This window comes from Drosophila simulans, chromosome X (assembly GCF_016746395.2).
Source record: "Drosophila simulans strain w501 chromosome X, Prin_Dsim_3.1, whole genome shotgun sequence".
Classification (NCBI taxonomy): domain Eukaryota; kingdom Metazoa; phylum Arthropoda; class Insecta; order Diptera; family Drosophilidae; genus Drosophila; species Drosophila simulans.
In genome coordinates, this window is record NC_052525.2 from 2,282,853 (window position 1) to 2,305,015 (window position 22,163).

At 42.7% G+C, this 22,163-nt stretch overlaps 1 protein-coding gene across 23 annotated transcripts in view; it reads right to left on the minus strand.

The window, feature by feature from the left end:
* LOC6724963 (basement membrane-specific heparan sulfate proteoglycan core protein) overlaps positions 1-22,163 on the minus strand; it is an 80,488-nt gene that overhangs the window by 42,022 nt on the left and 16,303 nt on the right. For 11 of the 23 annotated variants that reach the window (XM_016173059.2, XM_016173062.2, XM_016173060.2 and 8 more), the window contains exons 3-7: positions 10,221-10,737; positions 9,977-10,154; positions 9,745-9,908; positions 8,589-8,786; positions 7,936-8,157 (exon numbers count right to left, since the gene is read on the minus strand). In XM_016173059.2, coding sequence (XP_016037869.1) covers positions 7,936-8,157; positions 8,589-8,786; positions 9,745-9,908; positions 9,977-10,154; positions 10,221-10,737 — 1,279 coding nt within the window. Of the gene's footprint in view, positions 1-285; positions 494-4,068; positions 4,217-7,935; positions 8,158-8,588; positions 8,787-9,300; positions 9,421-9,744; positions 9,909-9,976; positions 10,155-10,220; positions 10,738-22,163 lie in introns of those variants that run through there. The other 12 variants (XM_039296548.2, XM_016173050.2, XM_016173076.2 and 9 more) reach the window with 3 other exon arrangements.

Consider the following 22,163-nt stretch of genomic DNA (forward strand, 5'->3'; position numbering starts at 1 on the left):
AATGAATTGCCATCGAGTGCCAGGGCATATCCATATATATCCATATATCCCTGCCCCTGCCCACTGCCCACATGTGCCCCATGCCACACCCACACAACGAGGGTCGTTTGATTGTTTCTACTTCAAAAACGAAGACACGTGGCTTTAAACACGAATTATTTATTATTATAAATTTGCATGTTCTTAACCTTTTTTTTATATTTATTTTTTATTTTTTTTTTATTTTTTTTTTATTTTTTTTTATTTTGCTAATCGTAATGCCCTCGTAGTGTCTTGTGAACTTACCACCGTAGCTGAGGTACGTGCCGCGAGCCACGCTTTTTTGGGGCTTTTCGATGACGATCAGGACCGCCAGCAGCCAAAAAGCTGCCCTCAGGCGCCGTCCCATCGCGGATGCGAGATGCGGATGTGGATGCGGAAGCGCGAGCTAGGGAAAAACTATAAAGAAAAGGGCACGACGAATGGCGTTGGGTTTGTTTTTTTTTTTTTCAAGCTCAATCTTGGCAATTTCGGCTTTGACTTCTTTTATTCTCGAGCAGCTCTTTGGGAATGTGCGAAAATTTCTGTTTCTGTTTTGGCGCATAAAAATCACAGCGTGGGGTCTGGGATCAGGGGTCAGGGGTCAGAAGGGGCGTGGGGCGGCGTGACCGCACCCGGCGAGCGGCGACACTTCCGCTGGCAAACTGAACGCATTAACAACAACAAAAAGAAGGATACTTTAACAAACATTTCCGTTACAAATGAAAGCAATGAAGGACCCAAAACAACCCACCCACTACTACTGGTGACCCACACACTGCCACCCACCCAATGCAAACCCACACACGCCCACGGCCACGCCCACGCCCAGGGCCACCCACTTGCGAAGTCCACTCCGGATTTCCGCCTTTGTCTATGCAGCCGAAAGTCGAGAAGTGCTGGACCAACTACACTGAAAACAATGGTTTTCACTCATGTTTGCTCTATAAGTAGGTCACTTGTTGAAATTACAACTCTCTTATAAGTTGCAAAGTTAATATTTAATAGTGTAAAAAATTATAGTAATAATAAAAAGTATTTTTTAGTATTGCTCTGCACTTCAAAATCAATTCTCGCGGTGCAAGTGAAAAAGAGCAAATGCGAACGTAGTGCCATTAAGTGTTTGCTTAATTTTAAATAACGCAACGCCAGAGAATCCCCATTCAAGGATGAAGGGCCCCCCGCCAGGAGCAGGCTTCATCAGCATTCAATTGTCTGGCCTTCATAACTGAGCGCGAATCTCAGATATGCATGTATTTATATATATTCCCATGCATAAAAGGGGAATCCCATTTCTTTTTCTGTTGTTTGCGACCCTGCCAGGGGTGTTAAATGAAAATTGAGGCAGAAATTATTATAATAATAAACCTTTTATCCGCTAGCTGGAAATATTCATCAGTATGACAAATAGTCAAAAGATAATGTTTGAATATTTCCATGATTTTAAGGTGTAATATCCTAGAATATCTCTTTTCTTTATTCATCATCACAAACACTTGTTTCGATCACGATTTCCCTTGCATTACGTAATCCCCATTATGCTCACTTCCAATGCACATATCGATTTCGATCTGAAATTGACTCACTGCATACAGATGGTGAATTAATACCTAGCAAACATAACCAAAACGTGACCAATTAATCCCCATCTAGCCACCATATAATCTTCCACTTCCCGAAGAATCAGCGCTTTCTTTGCCGCCCGCTGTGCAAATTTTCGCAAAAATGAAAATTTCGCGAGTAAATTACAACAAATTGCTGGTCTCCCCTTTTGTTGCTCTTTCCCTAATGAACTTGAACTTGAGTTGTTTTATCGTGTGTGCCATATGTATTTGTGGGCGATTATATAGAGCAAACCGGCGGGCATATGACATCTGAGTGCAAAGTCGAGTGGCGATTGTGAAAGGTTTCGTTTCGTTTCAGTTACGGTTTCTTTGCTTCTTATTTTTTTTTTATTTTTTTTTTTTTATGAGGGGCAGCTAAACGTATCTGTGAGATACGCGCCTAAAAGCTTTGTTGTTTATGCGGTTTTGGCAAGATGCCTGCATTTTTCAATTATTATATCGCAAAAAGTTGTTCGCCAGCGGCCCGGAGAGTATGTTTCAATTAACCGAGCATTAAAGGAATGCTTTTAGTTTGTCCAAACGGTAAGTGGTCTTCAGCCGCCTCCAGCCGGCAGCGTTTTGGCCAAGTTTCGAGTTACCCAAGCCAACATGTTACGCATAATAAATTGGCGAATTGCACCGCCGCCAACATACACAATAAAGGCTTTTCGTTAATGAGATGCTCCGGCAGATTCCATTCACCCAAGATGCATTCATCCCAAAATCAACGAGTTCGTGCGTCCACCAGGCGATGCTTCCAGGGAGAACCAGGCAACCAGGAGCCGCGAGATGTTAATGATGAGTTTTTGGAGTCATTAGAAACTCAAATTGCGTCCAAGTTTTTAGCCAAACTCCCGCATCGCCTTCATATTAACAGTCATTAAAATTAATGATGCATATAGTGCTTTCTTTATCTAATGTCCGTTTAAGTGAGTGCATTCATTGCAGAAAGCAGGCTTAAATCAAAATGCTCATCCTTTGAATTGGAGGCGATGTCTTTGAGGAAGGACCAACCTTCAACATGATTGCATAGAATTGGTGGGAAATTCTAGCAAAGATCTCTATTAATAATGTTATTCGAATCTCCTTATAACATTTCGATTCACACATATCGCAAGAGCGTAGAATACCAGGCTCGCAATTAAATTCTCTGAATGTCCAAAATCCTTCTTAAAAGTCAAGTTTTTCAGAAACAACAAATGCTTCGCTCTAACAACAAATATTGGTCAAATTGCCAAGGGAATAAGTGCGCACTTTGCAGAAACTTTGCTCACTTGTTTTCCCATAAGCCAAAGCAAGACGATCCGCGCCGATCCTGGCATTATAACATTGGAATTAGCATTATCATTCTGCCGAGCGAAGCAAATTGCATTTGACAGACGGACAAACAGACAGGCTGACAGACAGACAGACGGGCAATGGAAGTGAGCAGGGCTGAAGAGCCCAACCGAAGAATTCAGATTTGAAAATCCGAAAAAAACCGGAGCGCACTCCGAAAATAGCCTGGCTTCGTCCATATTTGGACGCTTATTTTTGTCAGCCCGAGGCGGAAAATTTGTCAGCACCCTGCGCATTGCCGCATTCCTTCGATTTTCCCAGCTATTTTGGGGCATGGCTAATCGAAGTCGCTGAGTTTCGGGGGCGAGCAATCAGTGTCAGAAGTATTTAACATTTTTCCCTCGCCTGTTTGTTTTTTGTATCCACCGAACGAGATTTATTTGCCCAATCTCTACTCGGCTGCTCCGAACTTCTTTGATTGAGATTTACGACCTGGCAACAGGCGACGGTAATGTGCAATCGCAGCGCATCGCATCGCATCACAATCACAACATTAATGACATTAATAGCATTAATAGCAGCCACCTCAAATGCAACCGCAAGAGCAACAATAACACACAATAACCACAAGATGTCAGAGCTCGCTAAATTAATAACCGATGGCAAATATTTGGTTTCGTTCATTCACAATGAGTGAGCTGAGCAAACATTGTTTGGTCTAAATGAGTATTAAGTATTTGGCTCGATTTCCACCGATCTTGTTTGATGGTCTGCTGCCTTTCAGGCATATATTTGGAGTATGCAGCTGAATTTAGGCAGATCATTTTCGAGGCAAAAGAAAACTAAAGGATATAATGAAAACAAGAACTATGAATTGGGTAAGTACTTTGGTTTTTAAGGGCCATTTGCAAGATGCTATTAACAAAAGCCTTTAATCACTACTACTCGAAAGGGTAATACTCCCCTCAAAAGCTCAACTATCAGCTTTAAAAAAAAAAATGAAAAGGATCTGCTAATCAATGAATATTCACGGGAAAGTTATAGTTTCGCACTGAGCTGAGATCACACGCACCGAACAGAATTTTCAGAGGATTTCGCACACCAAAGGCTGTTTTTGTTTCAACACAATTGATAAAAAAAATAGTTACAAAAAAAAAATGGGTATTACACGTTTCTCGAACAACGACTGGGCCGACTTCTTGAAGAATCAAATCGAATCGAGAGGAAAGGATGTTTTTTGTTGATACTGTTAAGCTGGAGCCAAAGTCGCGCCAACGTAACGCACACGCAAACGCTTCACGTTGAACTGAACTGAAAATGCAAAAGCCTCGCAAGCGTTCGTTGAGCAGGCGTAGCGGAATGTTGCCGAGCTGCGCCGACAATGTTGCCCGTGTTGCCAAGCATCTCAATGAAAATGACAACAACTCTCGGTAGATGATGGCCAAGGGATGTTTGGAAAGATGATATTGAATAATATTGAATACTATTTAGCTGAAGAGTACAAGTACATAACTCAATTATGTATTAAATTGCATTAATTATTTTTCTAACATTTAGATATGTTACAAAGTCCGTTATACACTTTACTTCTTATTCGGTTGCCTTTCGAATAAATAACTAATTCTGTGGGAAAATCTGCTCTATTGGCAACATTGCTGCGGCCTTAAATGTTGATGGCAAAACAGCGAACACGAATACAAAAGCCGAAGGCCGAAGATGACGACACCGGGCGCACCACACGTATAAAACCCGAACGGAACGGAACCCGAGCATTTGCCAAGCAGCCAACCAGGTGAAAGCAACATGCTGCCGAAGGTTCGCCTGCTTCTGGCCGCAACATGTTGCTGCTGTCGGGCAAATCTTGAAAATGCTGCGCTTGCGCCAAAGGTTTAAATTAAATCGAATTTTATACATTTGGAGCCAATTTTCACACATTTGGTTCACTAAGTATTAGTTACTTTTATTGCGGACGCTCTACGTTATGCATAGACGCCAGGAAGCAGTGTCAAAGGAAGCAACATCGGCGCAACAAGCTTTTCACTTTTCCCTTGCAACACAATCAACGTTTATGCGCATGCCGTGAACTCGAACAAAATGTTTCGATGGCATAACTCAAATAAATATGTTTGCACGTGGAATTTTTGGATAGTAGTAGAGTAAATTAGTAAGTAGATTTTCGAAAATAACAGAAAAGGAATACAAGTTGTTGCAAGCAGCGGACGTGTAAACGCCACCAAGGGCACACATTCGGGCAAAGCTCATCAGACATGCACAACTCTCCGGGGGGCGGGGTCGTAGCAGGGGGAGTGGCATTGTTTGCTGTTATGCTTTTTTATGATTTCAGCAGATTTTCAGCAGGTCTTTGATTCGAAGGGTAGTTGCAAACTACAGTAGCCCTTGCTCCCCAAATTATTTATTATTATTTATTATTATATTAAAAGCATACAAAACATACACATTTTACTAACTAAGCAGCGTATTTGATAGCAAACATAAGATGTACGCAATTCAAATTATTTTGTAGGGTATCTGTGTGTGCGCTTTCTTTTCGCCCATACTTACCATTCTATATTTTGTCTGCCCCCTTTGTTTTTGCTATTTGCTGGCTTGTGTACTTCTTTCTTGGCTTAATTTTCGCCCTTTTTGGCGCTCGGCGAGAAAAGAAAAGCGTTGGCTGGCAAATTCAATTTGCATATGTGTGGCCACCTAGATGTTGCCCACTTTCCTTGTCCATTTGAGCATTGTGCATTGTTTTGCACTGATTTTTGTGCTCGCTACTAGCTACTAGCTGGCTACATACGTGTGTGCTTGCTAGTTGCTGGTTGCTGGGTGAGCACATTGAAATCTGCAGCCATTTAACACAGTTCAGGCAACTGAAGCCGCTAATTGACTCGCGCGCAAAATAAAAAAAAATAATAAAAAAACAAGCGGGAAAAGTGCAAGTTGTCTTTGCCAAATTTAATCAACAAAAAAGCCAATGCAGCCGCAAAAGCGCACAAAAAATATGTGCTTCATAAATTCAACTTTGAATACCAAATTACAAAATTTTCTAGGGAGCCGAGGACGAAGGGCGGTAATTACATTTCCCAACTATGTACATATGTATGTATGTACGTTGCACAATCATAAAAGCGGAGGCACACCAAACACAATTCGAGCTTCAAGTGCAAGCTGTGCACAGCTTCCATTGACGCACTTTCGAAACCAACCCAAAATCCACGAAAGTCTCGGATTTCAGAACAGCGACAACGAGTGTAATGGCAAACAAGAACATCACTCAGATGCGAAGAGTGTGGAAATATACGTACATATGTTATTTCTGCATTGAAATCCACGAATATTGCCTTCATTAACCCAAATGAGCCCAATTTAAGGTCAATTTAAGGTCAAGCAGTGGGAATCGAGCATTTATCACATGTTTATCTATGTGTCGTATTAGTAAAATCATTCAATTCGTTTTGATAAATTTCTTGATTCCATCTAAACACTATCCCAACTAATTCCAGCGTATCTCCCATTTTCCCCAGCTGCTCTTCCCCTTCGAATGCCCCGAAGTGGAGTGTTGGAAATTCATTAAATTTCCAAGGACACAACTTTTTTCGGGGCTCTTTTTCTTTTTTTTTTTTTGGTGCGTGTGTGCCATTTGGTGTTTGGTTTTTTGGTGGGTGGCGACCTCCGACATTGCATTTAATCTCGTTGACAGCACTTAACACGCCCCCAAAAGTAGTAAAAGCGAGCTGGGAATCTGCTCGCTGGCTATAAGGAGTCAGGACTCGGTTCTCTGGACTTGGGGGTGGTTCTTGTTGTTCTTGCAGTGCGAGAGGATTATTTAAGTTTATAATACGCTTAGGGGTAATTTTAATCTGTTGCAAATTGTTTTTGCTGTTAGCTGTCGACAACACAGTGCAGCTCCCACCCAAAATGGAAATATATAAAGAACATAAAAAACATACACACGCACACACACAACACACACACTCTCTACGGACACACACTGCCTGTCAGACCTCAAATCACCATCTATATAACATATTTTTTCTCCCGACTTTTGTGGCATATTTCATGGATATTGTAATCTGGTTTTTTGGCTTGCTACAATTGCGGTTCGTACTGGCTCGTTGGGTTGGGTTGGGAGGTTAGAAGTTGGTTTGTAATTTCACTTTTTGGTAGAACGCTTGTTTCGCCTTTTTGTCTCCGCTGCTATTTACATTTATGTTTTTCGGTTTTCGCTGCAATGTGCACAGCATGAGGTTGCTTGGAGGGCCAAGGAGGCGGAATGGTGTTGGTAAGCGGATACAAAGTGTTCAGGGTCAGAATTTCAAGTAGCAGCGAGGTTTCTAGAAGTTCAACATAGAATGCTTAACTTATCGCTGAGTTGACTAACTCATATGCACAACTCAGAACTGAGAAAAGGTCCATTGAAGTGCAGGAATAGTTTCGCATTATACTAAATTATCAACATTTTTTTTTGGCCCAAATCCCAGAAATGTACATTAACCGGATTGGAGCGCGTATTCGATTACGTGCCGCCGAATGGCGACCAAAAAATTCCAATGCATTGGAAATCCATTAGAAAATCAAATATTTAACCCAATTGCCTGCCCGCGAAAAGGAACTTTATTCAAGTTGAAAGAACACAACAATGAGCAAAAGTCCATAAATAAAATACGAAAGATATTACAAAGAACGAAATGAACTGGCCGGCATGAGTGGCACTCGGTGGAAATATTTGATTATCGGGCCAATTAATATGCGGAATTTAATGGCCATTACAAAGAGCATAGTTCTACTGAACGAGCGCCGAACGCAGACATTGAGGCAATGAGATCATGCGATCACCCAAATTAGGCGAATGCGAACGAACAGAGATCCCAAATCAAAGAGTTCCCATGTCCCCGCAGCAAACTATCAAAAAAAAAAAAAAAAAGAAACTGTGGAATCTGACCGCTTTCAGATCGAATCCAAAGTTACAAAATAATATCACATACAAGAAAATAATCAAACAAAATGACGCAAAATAATCAATAGAACTTACCATTGGCTTCCGGGACTTGGGGTTCAGGTTCTGGTTCAGGTTCAGGTTCGGGTTCGGGCTCTGGTTCAGGTTCAGGCTCTGGTTCAGGTTCAGGCTCCGCATCAGGCTGCTCATTAATGCAGCCAGCCTCGTCGGTCTGATCCAGACAATCGATTGTTCCGTCGCAACGTCTTCTGAGCTCCAGACACTTATCGTCGCACTTGAACTGATCTTCAGTACAAACTGAGGCGCGACAAGAAATTAAAATGAGATGCGAAATAAAATCAAAATTGAATGAAAGCAATATAAGAAGCCAAATCAAATGTAAATGAACGAATACTAAGTTCTTGAGTGAAAAGTTGTCATATATAGAGCTGCAAGGCGTGAACGACTTGAATCTACATATCTTAATTATGCAGATCCTCGAAAATATACACAAAATCAGGTATCCCTCAACCAAGAGTTTTCCAATATATTTAGAAGAAATGTATCCACTGCTTTGCAGCTCTATTGACTTAAAGTCGTAAAGATTTAGAAGAAACATTAAACTATTTGATGAGCCCCCTTTGGAATTGTTTTTAGTATGGAGATGTGGGGATCGGACAATGCCAAACGATCGATGATGAGTCGAAGATCTTTCGTTATGATCTGTTATTAAGCCCCGCGACATTTACCATTTGGATAGGTGCAGAACTCTTCGTCCTCGCCATCGGGACATTGGATCTCTCTATCGCATCGCATTTCATCGCAAATGATTTTTCCGCTCCGCATACAGGTGTAGGTGGCGTCTCCACGACAGCTGGAGTCATCGCTACCAGAGCCCTCAACCTCTTCCGGTGTCAACGTAACATCGATTGGCTCATCCTCGATATCTGTGAGGTCACAAAGTGGATTAGCTATGGGACATTCAAGTTCTGGGTGGGTGTTTCCCAAGACATAAATACAGGATTTCGGACAGAGATCACAGAAATGGAAATAGAGCGGATGGAGCGGATGGCATGAAGCGACACAACTATTGATGATGAGGGACGTTCACGGAGGTCAAGAGGTCACAAGGTCACACAAACACAAAAAGGGCACCATCCAAAGCACAATTACATAGAGGTCCACTCCGGATGTCACTTTAAACTCAACTCTTACTAACGAAATGATTAAAATTTTTGTCAAATTTTCTCCACATATAATCGCAGATGAGAACCAAAATTTGAGTTCTTCAGGCATGTAAACTAATTCCAGGAAATACTTTGAACAAAAAACCAGAGCAGACCCACACTCGTGTTAGCAATATTAAATTTATTTTCGCGCTGCGAGCTTTGCCGGGTTAATCACACATGGGGCAATCTCGTAACTTTCGGTTTATCGGTATCCGTCGGTGGGTGCACAAACCTTGGGCTTCGGTGGTTGGCTTTCTTTCAAAATCTTCGTGTCCTGTAGCTGGCCCTTTGAAGTAAATCGTAGGTTGTTCCGCAGAGCCCACATTAAAATGTTGAAGTGGTTCTTCTGTCCCTTTTGGGTTTGAACATTGATTGATTTTCAAGGGTTTTCGAGTAGAGAAAGAATTTGGGTATGGTGATTTGTATTAAGGAAGTGGGATGCAAACTAATATAAGAATTATGCTCAGCAGTACGGTTATACCCCGAAAAAAATCGAAATAAATATCGAAATATGCAATGTATCTGCCAGATAATTCTTGTTGCACCCAAAGTGGGCTTCACCAGTTTGCATCCGCTACTCGGGAATTGGAAAGTTAAGCTTGCTAAAAGCTGCGTCTTACACCAAAGCTACGTAGAAAGTCGCAGAAAAATAAAGCCAGGGATCATAGGCACTTACCATTAGATTCAGTGAAGGAAAAGATGCCATCGGTAGCGGCGCCCAATTGATCGATACGATTATAGACATTCAGTTGCTTCTGCAACTTGCTGCCGAAGTCGTTGACCGAATTGGGCAGCTCTATTCTGAGTTGCACGCGAACTTTGAAGTTATCATTAGTGGGTCTGAAAGGTAATCGATTTGATCAGCATTAGCAATCGAACGAGCTTCGAGGACATGAGATTGAACTCACTCAACGCGCTCCAGGGTGCTGCGAATTTCCTGCTCCTCGTCATCGTTGCCTTCGTAGTTGCTGTGGAAGAAGTTGCGCAGATCATTGTCCAGGAATTTTTGCAGGTTCTGGAACTGTTCGCTTTCCCGATCTCTGTATTCGTTGGTATAAGGTTCGTTGACGACGAAGTAGGTACGATCTAATCGGAAGAGGATAAACACAGTTTTCATTATCGCGTTTGAACTCTATGCATTGCAATGCTTACAGAGAGTGGTGTCCTCCTCGTGGTAGCCGGATGCCTCGTTCTCGTCGTAAAGGTCCGATGCCCGCTTGCGGGGTTCGGTGGCGCGGTTGAAGACAACATGATTGGCCCGTTTGGCCAGGCGTTGCTTCTCCAGCTGTCGCTCAATTCGCATTTGCTTCAAGTGGTTCTGGTTCTCCTTTTGTTTGCGGCGCAGTTCCTTTTGCCGGTTAATCGCATCGCGAGTCCTTTGCGACCGCTCACGCTGTCGTCGTCGTTCCCGCTCCTGATTGTCATCGGCACCAAATAGACGGTTTATGGAACGGCGAACGCGGTGGACACTCTGGCTGAACCAGTTGCCAGTGGGCAAGTCCTCCTCCTCGGACTTGGTCTCCATGGGCTGCAGTGTCTCATCGACGTCGTCCAGAAGGCCGTCGTCAATGTCATCACCCGTGGGCTGCCACTCGGAATCGTTGATGCCCTGCAGCGACACATCATCCGCCAGCATAAAATCTTGGTCATCGTCAAGATTTGAGATTTGCTAAAATGGGAGATACGAGATTAAATCATATTAGTAGAGAATAAGAAGGCAAGGAAATAACTGCATATATAACAAATCCAATTACATAAATAAAACATTTAAATATTATCACTGCACAAGCTTATTTTTAAATGCAGCCTGCAGCTTTCCTTAATTATTTTCCAGATATTGCAAAGAAACTTTCTCGTCGGGTTGTTGTCCGTGCTAAGCAATGAAAGTGACTGCTAAAGTTTGAGAGGAATTGTGTCTCGGCTAAGGTTTCACCACAGTTACAAAACATAACAGTACTGTTACCCTAACATACATGTGGACTTGGAAAATGTTATTTTATCACTAGTAATTATTTTATCTAAGTTTTTTAAGCTTAAAAAAATTGTTTTCAGCACTTAGATCTCAGCGTGAACGTATTATAAAGCTTGAGACTTTCAGCTTACCGGAGCCCTTTCCATATTTTGTTTTTACTTTTACAAACCCTTTTTAAAAGCAACTCAGTACCTCCCCCCTGTTTTTTTACCCACTTCCGATCTATTTCGGTCGACTTTTTAATTGAGCATTGATTTCAAGTGTCAATTCCTCTTCATTTCTTTTCGGTAATCGATGCTGGCTCTATTTTCGGTCTGCCTCCACCCAAACTCTTATGTCTTACTCCCCCCACCATCAATTCTTCTGTTGAGTGGAAGTGTCAGGAAAAACGCGTGCTACGTCATATTTCTTGTTGCCTGTGCTGATAAAAAGCACTTGCCCCGCATGTTCAACATGTGCCACACGCACACAATACAGCCCCGCCCCTTATTACCAGGCCACCGCCCCATTTCGAGGGACCCACGCCCCTGATCCCCTCAAGAAAGAATATCATATCTGGCCACGAAATCATGCTTTTCCTTGCAACAGGAAAACTTTTATTTTGCTCAGCTCTTCCCACGTTAGTTAACACTAACTTTTGCTGTTTTTTTATTTCAAATTCAGTGTATTACTTTTCAAAAGCCTAACTGAAAACCGATTGTAGTGGAACTTTAGTGGCGCGAAGAGTCTGACTTGGTCGTGATTTTTCGCAGTGTGATAAATGGTATGTGGGCCAAATGTGCATGGCCCGAGCACCTTCTATCCTCTTATCGAAATGCTTCGATAAACTAAAAAGATAATGGAAAGACATAGGAATGGCAGATAGCATTTATAGGTGGGAAAAAAGGTGGAAGCATATGGAAGTATGGGAGTACTTTCATTTTAAATTGCCAGCGCACACCATAATTCAAATATTCATATTCATATTCAGATATATCATATTTTCACACACTGAAAATGTACATTTTGATGGCAACTTCATCAACTTCCATTTACATACAAAATACGTACTGAGCGGCACTTGCTTAAAATCAAAGTTGAACCAACTTCAATGACAAATTTCGCCGGATTGTTTGGGTTTCATTGTTGTTTTGAGTTTTAAGTGTTGTCTGCGCTGTGTCTGGTTTTTTTCGGATGTCTGGGTGGCCACGGGGTGGAAACTGGGTTGCTCCGTGTGGTTTTTGGCCAAACTGGGCTGGGCTGCCTTGTGAAGCTGCATAGTCACGTGCCACGACTTTGGAGTTGGCCATGTTTCCCGGCAAGTTTGCGCTTGTTTGGTGTGTGTTACACATAATAATGCTACCAAAATCAGGTCTAAGCTATCGACATCACGATACAGACGGCCGCCAATCGATTTGCGGGCACATAAATTATTAACTTGAATGATTAGCTTCGACTTTTAATTGGCCCTTTAAATCTCAACCCGATCAACAGCCGATTGCTGCCCCCCGAAGATGGGATGGGATGAGGTGGCATCTGCTGCCCGTTTATAGCCCCCATTTTAGACGGCCAGTCCGCATGCTTGACACAGATTCCTGGCGTTTATTGTGATTACTCGAGCTGTTCGCTAATGCAAAAACCAGCATGGCCTGATCACTACAGTGGCTGCCAAACTGTACAGTGAAGCCAAAGTGCAATGCCTTGCTTCGTTTATATTGCACAGGGGGCTGTAATCTGCATAGATATTCATATTTGATAAGTAACTACTTCGCATAGCTTCCTTTTATTTTTTATTATTTAATCTGGGAATTGCATCCGCATAGCCATTGCATCTTTTGCGGCCGCCACTGTGCAAATGCCATATGCAATCCCAAATGAGTGTCGAAATGAATTATTACGCATACGCAACGTGCGAACGGCGAAAATAAATAAATACGCTGGCGTGGAAACAATGAGAAATGTTATTTATGTGCCCGCCCAATTAGATGACAACGCAGTGTCCTTGAACCCATTTCTGCGAAATGCATCTGCATCTGCAACTGCATCTAGATTTATGCAAGTGAAAAGTGGCGGGGGGAAAGAAGAAAGGCAGAGGAGGAAAATAAGCAGACAGAATGCCAATTGTCTCAACTTGTTGCTCGCGAGTGTGTTTGTGGCCAGCCACCAAGTGGGTCAGTTTGGGGCGGAAGGTCGCCATTTGCACCATCCACCACCCACAACACACCCGTCATGAAATCAGTGTGCGTGCATTGAACCCCCAAATGGACAGGGCATTTTTAACCTTTTTGGCTTTTCTGTACTTTTGCCTGCCGGGCCTCATTTCCTGCAAGACAAATTACACATCGAGTCTATGGCCACTCCCCCTTTTTGGCCAGTCATAAATTTGGCGCACATATGTGTGCTGGCAATTTATTTTCATCATGTTCAAAAATCGCAGCAGACAACCGGCCTGGCAATTCTCGTTAAATCGATCGCAAACACATCGAGAAATATTTCCCTCCGCCGCCGGACGGCAAAAGCCGAAAGAAAAAGTTATTGACTAACTGACTGACTGACTGACTGACTAACTGACTGACTGACTGCGCACATTTTGTGGCCAAAAGGCACGCCAGACGATGGGCGGTTGTCCTGAGGGCGTGGCTCAGCTAGCCGTTCGCAATAGACGCCACGAAAATGAAAAGCAAACAGGATGGATATAGGATGCAGGTCATCATCCTTTGAGTTCCTCTCTATATATATATATATATATGTTCCAATTCATTTTGAAAGTTTCAAGATCCAAGACTTTGAAAACTTCATTTTAAAAGTACTGAAATATTTTGATATTTAGCAATATTACTATTTTACCAATAGTAAGCATAATTCCGCCGCAAAGAGTATCACGAATTGGACAGACGGAGACACTGACTCTGCTAGGAACACATGTGTGCCAGAAGCCAACTTTGTCTTCTGGCCACAATTATCCCAGAAAAGCGGGGCGAAGTGGAAGGCGGGAAATCGAAAAGGGAAAAGCAGGGGCAATGGAAATGGTACTGGAACTGGAACTGCAGGAGGTGGAGGAGGAAAAGTTGGGGCAGGAAATTTGGGGGGTGGAAACATGTGAAAATTTGATTAAAAACTAGCGTCAAGGTAATTGCCCGGCGAACGCAGACAGACGAATTCCTGTTCCTCCCTCCAAGAAGTAACCAGAAAATTGCGCATACGCCGTGTGGTTGCGGCGGTGGTGGAGGTGATGGAGGTGATGGCGGTGGATGTGGATGTGGAAAGTGCAGCGAGTGACATCAAGCCGAAGAATCTAGGTATGTGGAGCAAGTGCAAAGCAATTGACGCCGTAATCCTCCGCCTAGAGAAGATTGCGCCGTCAATCATCATTGCAAGATTGCGAGCCAGAGATTCCGATTCCGCTGGGAGCGACCGACCTGGTTGCCCGGGACTTGGGGACTTGGGGACTTGTGGACCTGGGTACCCACATTTATGTGCAGCTGAAGATTCCGATTCCGATCCCGAGTGCCCGCTCAGCAGGAAATATTTAGCGCTGCGCTCTTGTGTCTCATGATGTGCTTAATTAAACTGTACGTTCCAGCAATTGCTTTGATTTAATTAGTTTTACCCCATATCCATAACGTTCTCCGTGGGCGTCAATGGAACTCGGCCGATGGATGATCGTCATCGTCTTCCTCTGATTTACCCATTTGTCCATTTGCCCTGGATATTGCTCACACAGGTTCCATATTAATGGGAAAAGTATGAAAATCCAATCAGTTCCAACTACGTTTCCCACTGCACCGTTTAACCTTTAACCTTTGGCTGTGGGGATTAGTCGATTGAGGGGGAGGGGGAACGGAGGGGCGCTGTGCGGAATTCCTGGCCCCACTGACTTGCTCTTTCAGCTAATTCTCCCATGGAAGCCTTTCATTTCGCTGACATAAACAAATAATTCAATTCAGCTGCCGCGCTGATTGCCACTAGGAACTGACCTGTTGTTTGTATTCCTATTGTTATTATCCACTCTGGGCGCAAAGATCTCGGACTGAACCCATGAACCAACCACCTGCTCATCCAGAGATTCATGTGGAATGCACTTGCAATGGGGAGGAAATTAGATTTCGCAAAACAATGGGTGTGTGTATGTTCTGCAAACATGTGAGTGCTATTCAGGTGCTATTTCAATACACCCATTTGGGTTCGCAGCATACCCATTACAGGGTATCTCTGCCGCGACTGCACTGACACCTGCTCGAGCTTTGATTTGTTGTGGCCCTTGTGCGGTGGCAAGAAACGGGCTAAAGTTCAGAGACAATGTTGTTGACGCTAATATTTATGTTTTGTTTTCCATTTTATTATGCTGCACAAACTCATTTAAATGTTGAAGCCACTCCAAGGTTGTCACGTCGCTCGGCCAAAAAGTGAGGGAAAAATACAGAGGAGTACAGAGTATAAAAAACATGGAGGAGCACGCTTGGCGACTGTTGATCCTGGGCGCTTTGATGTCTCTGTGTGATTCCTTCTCCACCTCCTCCTCCCTCCTCCCTCCGCCAACATCCTCATCGCCGGAAAGGGCCGAAAGAATCTGGATGCCGCTCACGTTTTGGCAATTTCTCATAAAACAAACGACCATTAACGCCTTTAAGTTGTCGGCAGCATTTCGCCAGCTTCTCACCCCCCTCCACCCACCGCACCACTATCATTCTCCCCGCTTTTTTTTTTTCTTTATTTTTTTTTTCTTTTTTTCTTTTTTTTTTTTCTTTTTTAACATCAGGCTTGCGACTTGAGGCTTCTTGGCCGGCTTGGTTGACTTGGTTCGTGCCTCATATTAAGTTGTCAGCCAGCTTGAGCCACTCCCCCCGCCTCGTCCCACTGACTGACGATATATATATATATATATATATGTCGCTCAGGAAGTGCACTTACTTTGTTGCTGCTGGTCCTAAGCCCCGTTTAATGGGCGAATTTTGTGCTTTCCTCAGGGCTGCATACACGCAGAGAAATGATTTAGGCCAGCACTTTCGAGTATTTGCTTTCCAATACTTTGCACTCATTATTTCTCCCAGTTGATTGAAACGATTGCAGGGAAACTATCGATGCTGCAGCGGATCGCAACCACCCAAAAAGTCAGACCACCCACCACCCACCGACCACACCACCCACCACCCAACTGCCGACACAACAAAGCCAATTTGCGTGCGTAATTTGCGGCACTTAGAAGCTACGTGACAATGATGCGGATGCCTCCTGCGGATGTCCTCATCCTGCCACTTTCAGGTGCCTTTGGCTGTCATTTGTCTGCATTAGTGGCCGCAAGAAGAACAAAAACCGAAGCAAAACCAGTTGAAAGGGGGAGCGGCGGGAGTAGCAGTCCATCAATTTGCATTACTTGCCCACCTGCGCGTAATTAATGCGTCTAATTAGGTTACAAATTTGTGGGGCAAAAGTGTAATAAGTGGCCCGAAATGCAAACGATATTGCACGCATTAATTGCGTTCAATTACCACCAATGATCCAATGATTTTGAATAGTACTATATAAGTTAACACGAGCAAGTCAGAGGGGTGCGACGACCCGCCGAAATGCCATCCAAGACCGGATGGACCAACAATAACATCGGCGACGCTGAGCCAGCCCAGTAACGCATTTCGCTTTAGCGAAAGCGATGTGCAAGGGTCAGCGTAATGCGAGGCGGGCATGTGCGCGCTGGGTGACCGTCGAAGGCACGGAACTCCAGACGGCACGAGGCGCTGACTAAGCGCTCTGCTGGGACCGCTGCCTCCAACCGAAGACTTGGCGGCCTGAATAAATTTGATTTGCATTTAGTTCGTAAGATACCAAAATTCAGAGCAGTTGGCTCTAATAAAAAGAACCATTCAATACAAACGTATTTGGTTTAATTGACGCCCAACGCGCTTAAGTGTCGTAAAACCTTAAAATCCGTAGTAAAAAGATCTAGAAATCAAGGTCTCGTAATCGGGTTTTCTTTGACACTTCGGACTCGCGCGCTGCACAATAATAGTGAACAGCAACAAACAAACAAAATTATCTAATACAAAAGCAAAACAACGCTGCACAAGCAACAGTGAAAACCGCTGCATATCAACAGTAATCAGCTAAATCAACGACAGCCAGAGGATAAACGGATCAACCAGCTACCGTCTTCGATGCATTTTTATTATACCAGTATACCAATATAACATGTAAGTGAGATCTTTATTTTCAATTTACCTCTTTTAACGTCAACCAGACATGTGTGCCAATGTTTGAAAAAAATACACATAATAAGTAACGAAATAAAAAAAAAAAAAAGTGATTGCAATTAAAAGTTCAGGTATAGCGATTTTCATTTACAAATTTAAAAAAAAAAAAAAACAAATGATGAAGAAGGAAAATTAAGCTCTTTCTCATACAAATTATAAAAAAATTTAAAAAGTATCATTGTCCGATGTATAGAAACAGTAACGAAAACAACGACAGTGACGAAGACTTAATACAGAGCTATAAAGACATAAGAAATAATAGCCATCAAGGGGGTTACATTGACGGTACTGAGACCGACGAAGATATAGAATTAAGTAACTTAATTGACGGCTTTACAGACAAAGTAAAAATGGTTAACGACCAGGAATTTCAAAATCAACATCAGGACCTTCAACAAGAGACAACAGCAACACAAGAACAGGCGAAAACCTCAGGTACCATTAGTAATAAAGATGTAATTAGACTCATGGAAGCGGCCGTAAATGGCGCACTAGAGCATCAACAAAAAATATTTTCAGAAAAGCTTAAAGAGGTTGAGAATAGGCAGAGAGTAAATGAGGGTGGACCCCTAGTGGTATACGAGCAAATACCACATAACTCAGCTATCTCTTGTAATGAACCACTAGACTTAGTAAAGTCCATACCAAGTTTTGACGGAAAACAAGATGAGTATGTGGCATGGCGAACCGCAGCAGTTAACGCCTACGAAATCTACAAACCATATTTGGGTAGCTCTAGAACCTACCAGGCCGTAGGAATCATACGTAACAAGGTAATAGGCCCCGCGGGAGTAATGCTTACGTCACATAATACAGTACTAAATTTTGATGCTATAATAGCTAGAATGGACTGCGCTTATGCAGAACAAACTCCAATCGAGGTAACGCAACAACAAATGCTTACTATGCGTCAGGGAGAACTTCCCCTAATGACTTTTTATAATGAGATTGAGAGAAAGCTAACTCTTATTATTAGTAAGACTTTGTTGTCTTATGACACAAATACTGCCGCTATCTTAAATAATAGGTCACGGCAGGACGCTTTGACCGCTTTTGTGACCGGGTTAAAAAAATCAGTCCGACATGTAGTTCTCTCGGCTGCGCCCAAAGATTTGCCATCAGCATTGGCTGTGGCTCAACGGGCAGAGTCTTGCAATGAGCGAGCCTGGTTCGTTGCAAACTTTAATAAAAATTTAGAGGACAAATCCTACAATTCAGAAAACCGTCGCCAGGGTAACCGTTTTCATAACACCCCACAAGGTAATAACCACAACAACTCCCAGGGTGTTTTCCAGAGAAATCAAAACAATAATGCACCGGGCACTAGTAACCAAACTAGAGGCTCTCAATTTTCTAAAAACCAAGGACATAAAGGCCAAACGCAACAGAACAGTGAATCAAATAATCCTCGTAAAAGCTATTCTCAAAATCTAAATCCCGAACCAATGGACGTTGATCCCACATCACGTTCTAAATTTAGGGGCGAGCAGACAGCTCGCAGTCGTCAATGGTTGAACCATACGACCCAAGAGCAGTCACATGACCAGGAGTATAGGGTAAAGTCATCCTACGAAGCAGCGGAAATCGAGGCAGATAACACGTCCGATTCGGAATCATGTAATTTTTTAGGGGAACGTCCCTGCTCCCGTACATAATTCGTACGATAGCGGGGCGGGAAATCAGGTTACTGTTAGATACAGGAGCCTCCAAAAATTACATAAAACCTTTATCTGAACTAAAACACTTCAAACCGGTGGAAACACCATTTGAAGTTACATCAATCCATGGGCACACAAAAATAAAACAAAAGTGTCTGATCCATCTATTCAATGTTAAGTCATACTTTTTCTTGTTAAACAACCTGAACGGATATGACGGAATTGTTGGACTAGATGTACTAAAAAGGGTCAATGCAAAAATTGATCTAACAAAAAACATCATTGAGCATGATCATGGTACAGAGCAGATTTTTTACTCAAAATGCAGAAATGTAAACTTTATTAACATCAATGACGTGGACGTGCCAAACGCCGTCAACGAAGATTTTAAAAAGATGATCAAAAACAGATCAAAAGCCTTTGCGGACCCAAACGAGTCCCTCCCCTTTAATATAAATACGGTCGCCACGATCCGCACTGACGGGGAACCTGTATATTCAAAACTCTACCCATATCCGATGGGTGTAGCCGATTTCGTCAATTCAGAAGTTAAACAACTTCTAGCAGACGGAATAATAAGACCATCCCGGTCGCCTTACAATAACCCAATTTGGGTTGTTGATAAGAAGGGTTTTGACGAAGAAGGTCATAGGAAGAAACGTCTCGTTATTGACTTCAGAAAACTGAATCAGAAAACAATTGATGACAAGTATCCTATACCATCCATATCGACCATACTGTCGAACATTGGAAAAGCCCAGTACTTCACGACTCTTGATCTGAAGTCGGGCTTCCATCAAATTGAGCTCGCGGAGCGCGATCGAGAAAAGACAGCTTTTTCGGTCAACAATGGGAAGTATGAATTCTGCAGACTTCCCTTTGGTTTAAAAAATGCCCCTAGTATTTTCCAACGGGCCATAGATGATGTTCTGAGAGATCACATCGGTAAAACTTGCTATGTCTACGTCGATGACGTAATCATTTTCTCCCAAACAATGGAGAGTCATGTCAACGATATAAACACGGTCCTAAAAACTTTGTGCGATGCAGGCATGAGAGTGTCTGTAGAAAAATCTATGTTCTTTAAGGAGAACGTAGAATATTTGGGATTCATAGTGTCCCGAGGGGGAATTAAAACTTCGCCTGAAAAGGTTAAGGCTATAAAAGAATTTCAACCTCCATCAACACTGTTCAGTCTCAGGTCATTTCTGGGACTGGCCAGTTATTATAGATGTTTCATAAAGGGGTTTGCTAGCATCGCAAGACCTCTGACGAATATTCTAAAAGGTGACAATGGAAAAATTGGTGCAAACCACTCAAAGAAAGTCAAACTAGAGCTGACCAACGAGCAGCGAAAATCATTTGAAAAACTTAGAAACATCCTGGAGTCTGAGGATGTCATGTTGGCATACCCAGATTTCACTCAGCCATTTGACTTGACCACTGACGCCTCTGGAAGCGGCCTAGGGGCTGTTCTTTCACAGAAAGGTCGTCCAATCACCATGATCTCTCGTACGTTACGCGGAACAGAGATTTCAATGGCAACAAATGAACGAGAACTACTAGCAATAGTATGGGCACTCCAAAATCTCAGAAGCTATTTATATGGCGTAAAGAAGTTAAACATCTTCACCGACCATCAACCACTGACCGGTTCAATGTCGGATAAAAATCCGAATCCCAGGCTCAAAAGGTGGAAAGCGTTTGTTGATGAACATAACGCACAAGTGTTCTACAAGCCGGGTAAAGAAAACCACGTAGCCGACGCCTTGTCGCGGCAAAACGTAAATGCTTTAGATAACGATACACACTCCGACATCGTTACTATCCACAGCGAGGAGTCGTTGACCTACACTATAGAGTCAACGGAAAAACCTGTAAACTGTTTCAGGAACCAAATAGTGATCGAACAGGCAGATTTCCCGTCTATAAAGTCGATCATCCTTTTTAAATCAAAAACGCGTCACATTGTGCGATTTACAGACCGCACAACACTGCTTCGCTCACTAGAAGATTTAGTAAAAATAGATGTCGTCAATGCAATCCACTGCGAGCTACCTATACTCGCCTTCATTCAGCACGATTTAATCGTCGCTTTTCCCTCGACGACATTTAGACATTGTAAAAGCTTGGTCACCGATATAACAAACAGTACCGAGCAAAGGGAAATTATGACCACGGAACACAATAGGGCCCATAGAGCAGGACAGGAAAACGTAAAACAGGTCCTTCGTGACTACTTTTTTCCCAAAATGGGCCAGCTAGCGGCAGAAATCACCGCAAATTGCAGAACATGTTCCAAAGCAAAATACAATCGTCACCCAGTGCAACAAACCATAGCGGAAACACCAATTCCCGGTTATACTGGGGAAATTATCCACATAGATATATTTTCAACTGATCAAAAGCATTTTCTAACTTGTATCGACAAATTTTCAAAATTCGCTATAGTCCAACCAATCGATTCAAGAGCAATCGTAGATATCAAAACTCCGATACTACAACTAATAAATCTGTTCCCTAAAATAAAAACAGTTTATTGCGACAATGAAAGGTCTATCAACTCACAAACCATACGAACCATCCTAGAAAATAGGTATGGTATACAGGTCTCAAATGCGCCCCCCTTGCACAGCACGTCTAATGGCCAAGTTGAGAGATTTCATAGCACCCTAGCAGAAATCGCACGGTGCATCAAGATAGATCAAAACATAACCGAGACAACCGACCTCATTCTATTTGCAACAATAGAATATAACAGAACTGTCCACTCGGTTACAAATAAAAAGCCTCATGAAATAGTTCACGCTATTCCACCAGATTTTGCGGGCACAATAAGAGACAAGATCAAAGAGGCTCAAGAGAAAACACTTAGGTACTCAAATGAACACAAAGACAATAAGCAGTACCAAGTAGGCGAAAAAGTCTGGTTAAAAACCAACAGACGCCTGGGTACCAAATTAACGCCACTCTGCTCAGAAGAGGTCATTGAGGCTGATCTGGGCACGACAGTGCTTATTAAAGGGAGGGTGGTCCATAAGGACAACCTTCGTTAAGAGGGTGCCCAATTTAATTTAAAATTTTTTTACATTTTTTTATATTATCACTTTTTTATACTTTAGTGGCGTTTGTTACTCTCTATATTTTATATTTTTCGCACTTAGGTTAGGAAACTTGCTACTCCCGTTAGTCCTACTGACAACTCCCTCTTGGACCATAAAACTAAACGAATACTCAC